The sequence below is a fragment of the Camellia sinensis genome, chromosome 3, assembly GCF_055761805.1.
Source record: "Camellia sinensis isolate YWXY chromosome 3, ASM5576180v1, whole genome shotgun sequence".
Classification (NCBI taxonomy): domain Eukaryota; kingdom Viridiplantae; phylum Streptophyta; class Magnoliopsida; order Ericales; family Theaceae; genus Camellia; species Camellia sinensis.
In genome coordinates, this window is record NC_138963.1 from 34627521 (window position 1) to 34632283 (window position 4763).

Consider the following 4763-nt stretch of genomic DNA (forward strand, 5'->3'; position numbering starts at 1 on the left):
TACATAGATAATGTTTAAATACATGATTTTGTTCATAATTCAAAATAACATAAACCAAAATTAAATGTTTTTCTCATCATTCTTCGTAGATAACAAAAACAAAAGTTAGCCACATTATAGCGATCCCGGGTTTTACCCCTTTATGTGTAGTGTTCCGGACTTATGTTCCGTAGTATCGGTTGTTGTTATATCTTGTTGTTATCCTTTAATTCCTTATTTATGAGTTATAGGATGTGTTGAGCAGGTTTGTTACAGGTTGGGTGTGATTGGGAGCAAATGGTTGCTGCCCAGATTTTGGTGTCTTCGCTCGAGCGAGGACTTTGTCGCTCGAGCGAGCTCTTTATTTTAGATATTTCGCTCGAGCCAGGGTTTGTTCGCTCCAGCAAGAGTTGAGTTCTGTGTCTGCTGGCTCGAGCGAGAGGTCCTTCGCTCGAGCTTGTGTCTGCGTCTAATTCTGGACCAGAGAGCTGTGTTTCTTGGCTCGAGCGAGCTTTCCTTCGCTTGAGCGAGCGAGGTGTATGTTTTGAGTTTCTTCGTTCGAGCGAGCATTCTGTCGCTCGAGCGTGCTTCTGGGTTGCAGACTTGAAGCTTCGCATTCTTGGCTCGAGCGAGGCTTTCTACTCTCGAGCGAGAATTCTTTGTGTCTGGTCGCTCGAGCGACCAATCCTTCGCTCGAGCGAGCCTGTGTTATATCAGTAGACAGCAGCGGGAAACACTTCACTTTTTTTTCATCTCTTTTATTTTGCAAACCCTAGATCCGAGCTCCCTCTCTCTCTACACACCTTCTCTCTAAGGTTTCATCTCCTATTAGTGTGTTCCTATCCTAAGTCCTTTGTAAGAAAGATAGAGGGTCGCGAGGGCTCGCTTTTAATCTGAAAAATCTCGGATTTGGAGCACTTTGATTTTTGGTCATCTTCTCCTTTGAGCTTCTACTTTCGAGGTAGGGATATCCTACTCCATCTTATGAGCTTTGTCTTTAAATTTTGGCATTTTGATATGTTGGGGTTGTTGGGTAATTTTTGAAAAAGTTAGGGTTTGTTTTGTAATTTCTAAAAGAGGGGTTTTCCATGTTTGAGACATATTTGTGTTATAGACTTGAAATGGAGGTGGTTTATGGATTATGAGTGAAAAATGAGCCTTAGGGCTATTATTCGAAAAAGAGGAAAAATGCCCTAATTGTAATAAATAATTAGTTTGTATAATTAATTTGGAGAAATGTGAAATTGAGTTGAGAATGATGAAATTGGGAAATTATGTGATTAAATGGTGTAGTTGGATTAATTTATCACTCACCTATGGTAAATGTTGATATTATATCTGTTGTTGTGTTTATGTTCTGTTTAGAAATATCTGCTTTGGGCTATCGGTGGAAGATAGTCTTGATTGTTGTAGATACTGCATGTTGATTAGGGAAAACCGAAACTAATAACATCGAATATGTCATTGAATATGACCGTTGGAATAATACATCAAATTTATGTATTGATTTACCTTGTATGTGATATGTGTTTATATACATTGTGTTGTGTGGGAGGAGATAGGGGATGTACTCCACGGTTTAGGGGAAGATAGGGGATGGACTCCTAAACCGGACATTGTTTGGGAAGAGATAGGGGATGGACTCTATTGATACAACAAATATATGTATCTATTGAAGTATTGATATAGCAAATCCGTATATCATATATGAAGTATGGAAGTGTTTGTTTGAGATTGATACAGCAATTATGTGTATATATTGTGAAATAAGAAGTGTTTAATACAAGTTGTTATTAAATTGTCTGGCCAGGTTCTGAGCCACATTTGTGAAATGAGTTGATAAGTGAAGGAAAATGAAATGTAACATGGACGCAAGTGTCATGGAACTGTATAGTGATATAATTGGTTTATGTGTGTTAACCATCTATCAAATGCTATTGTTTTAGTCATTGTTTATACTTGGTTTAGTATATCTCTATTGGGTTGTGGCTCACCCTATATGGGACATCATTTTCAGGTCCATGTGATATGCCACCTCCAAGGACATAGCTTGGATGGTTTTGAGAGTTGAAGACTCCTTTTGTGGTTTTGTTATCTTTTGTTGTATTACATGTAAATTCGGGCCAAGGGCTTAATATGATATGAGTTAGTACTGTCTTTTGTGTAACCAAGTGTTGGCTTGGAAAGTTGTAAGCCGTTGGGCATTTACTTTTGTTGTTAACATGTAATACATTTGTAAAGACTACTCTGATGAATGGAAAAGTGTTTATTTCTCTTATATCAATGCATGTCAAGAATGTGAGGTTTTATGTATTATTTTGAGGGCGTTACACACATTCTCCACAGGCATGCATTCCACAAGAAGCACACTCCTACATGGGAAATATCTGAAAAATAAAAATAAAAATAATTAATAACAATATAATTATGTGTTAATGTTAATTACAAAAAAAAAAAAACATAAAAATTTAACTACTATAGCATCAAATACAAAAAAAAACATAAAAATTATATCTGAAAATCTGGCTCTAACTCCCAACAACATCAAATACAACATTTTTTTTGTTAGTCATCAAATCCCACATGGATAATTAAACATCTCAATCAACAATGACAACAGATGCATTTCTGAGAAAATTAAGCAATGGAAATAAGGTATGACACCTTCAAAGAAATGTCAGCCTTCTAGTATCTATAGAAAAGTTCATCATCCTTCAATTAATTGGCACAGTCAAAGAAATGTTTCAAAACATATTTAAAATGCATAAGTTGTGTTCTGAACAATGCATAACATTGTTATTATGAACAAAGTCATCACACAGGACGTGTTCAAAAGGTTTAACAAGTGTCGTCGAAGTGTCCACAAAGTGTTAGTAAAGTGTCCAATATTATGAATTTGAATTTTTAATTAAGAGACGTCGTGTCGGACACCACACACTTCCTCCGCAGAAGTGTCGATGCTTCTTAGTCCATAGACAATAAAGTAATAAGTACATATAAATAATAATGATCTATTACAGGGAACATAGCAAAACCATGTTCCTCATTAACTGAAGTCAAACATGTTTTATCTCTACACTAATGGTCATCATTATATGGGAAGACATCACCTTTCCCAAATAAGAACAAATAATTGGAGAGCAAAATTCGTGTTAAACTTGTACATTAAATATGCTTACTTAACAACATTCTGCTTTTCAGATCACATGATTTTTGGTCCATTATGTAGACATGCCCATGTAATTAATGATTTCTGGTTCTACTTATCCATAATTTGAATATAGTTCATCAATATGGGCATTCAAGTTTGTGTACTATAAAATATTAAGTGTACAGCTAAAATGAACTAAAAGTTATACCTCTGTACCACCACCAGTATTAAGCCGACCAACCTCACCACCGCTTGCAGTTATACGTTCTGTCCTGATGAAAGATTAAGAAGTAAATCCTATGTAAAACATGACTCTAACTTGTTGCTAAAGCAAATATATATATATATATATATATATATATATATAACTTACTCTTCTACACTGCATTCAAGCCTATGATCTGCAGACAGATTATATATTTCACCATCAGCCGATTCAAGTACACAACGAGAATCACCAACAGATGCTACAGTTATGAACCATCCTTCAATAATCATAAAGGTGATGGCTGTTCCCGAAGTTTGTGCTGAAATGTCATCATATCGATGTGTAAGTACCATATACATTTGAGAGAGAGAGAGAGAGAGAAGAGGGCTCCTACTGAATTTCAATAAGCAATTACAATTACAAAGTTACAAAGAAAACCAATGTTGTAAGAAAATAAAACAATTAACTAAAATAGACAAACATTTACAAAATGCTACATCAAAAAAAAAAAAAAAAAAAAAGGCTAACATGGATGTTGATGTATATGAAAGATGAACTCAAATGGTAGTGGGAAAAAAAGTTTGGGAAGGAAGCTAAATAAAATGTCTTTTGCTTTCTACTTAAGCTACGTGATGGCCTCTTGACCGTGACATGACCAGACCAGCAATGGAATGTTAATAAGACTTAATACAGATCCAACTCATACCTCTCTCTTGAAAATCTTTATTAGTTTCTACAAACCCCGTAACCAAAGCCCTTGGCAGTGCTGCAATCCATTCATCTCTGTTAATGTCCAAAGGAATACAAGCCAAAACATTATTTAGGAGATTTTCCTTAGAGTATATGGCAGCCGCAGGCCCATTGTGTCCATCAAATGGCTGCAGAATAAGACTCAAACAAAAAAAAAATTAATCTAACTGTGACAAATTATGAAGTAATAGCGGCAACTAGAATTAGTGATGAAGACAGCCCAAAGACACCAATCTCCTATGATTGCCAAAGTGGGTAACAAGTCATTGGTATCCGTCAAACGAAATGCACAAGCAAAAGATGGCATCAATTCTAAATTCCTAGAGAACAGTAGAGAATAGTAGTACACTTTTAACAAAAACATAAAGTGAACTGTGTTCTATGTCATTAGTACCAATTTAGTGGATCAATATAAACCTATTATACATGCATAAGATACATGGGTACTAATAAGCAAACAATATTTAACAAAATTCAGTGCCATTAAAAACGTCCCTTTAAAAATATATTTCTTGTTCAAGCACGGGATGATGGAACTCATAAATTCCTCTTTGAAGTCTATTTAAGAATCAAGAATTTACTTGACAATTGATATCATCATGTAGAGAAATCGACTACCTCAATATCTGCATGAACAACACAGGGATAGAAAATTCTAGTTTACTTTTTCAATTA

The 4763-nt window shown here is 35.1% G+C and overlaps 1 protein-coding gene across 1 annotated transcript; it reads right to left on the reverse strand.

Moving 5' to 3' along the window:
• Window positions 1–2351: 2351 nt before the first annotated feature.
• On the reverse strand, window positions 2352–4529 carry LOC114272221 (putative protein phosphatase 2C 12). Its single transcript, XM_082917938.1, has 5 exons — window positions 4515–4529; window positions 4045–4216; window positions 3504–3657; window positions 3339–3402; window positions 2352–2366 (listed from the first exon to the last, which is right to left on the reverse strand). Exons 1-5 carry the CDS (start codon window positions 4527–4529, stop codon window positions 2352–2354), a joined length of 420 nt encoding a protein of 139 aa, XP_082774064.1.
• Between the last annotated feature and the right edge of the window lie 234 nt (window positions 4530–4763).

Excerpts from the sequence above, each read along its gene's own strand:
- LOC114272221 (XM_082917938.1), bottom strand. Across the intron at positions 3,658-4,044 it reads TAAAGATTTTCAAGAGAGAG|CACAAACTTCGGGAACAGCC; the intron begins GTATGAGTTGGA and ends ATGACATTTCAG. Across the intron at positions 3,403-3,503 it reads CTTGAATGCAGTGTAGAAGA|GACAGAACGTATAACTGCAA; the intron begins GTAAGTTATATA and ends ATCTTTCATCAG.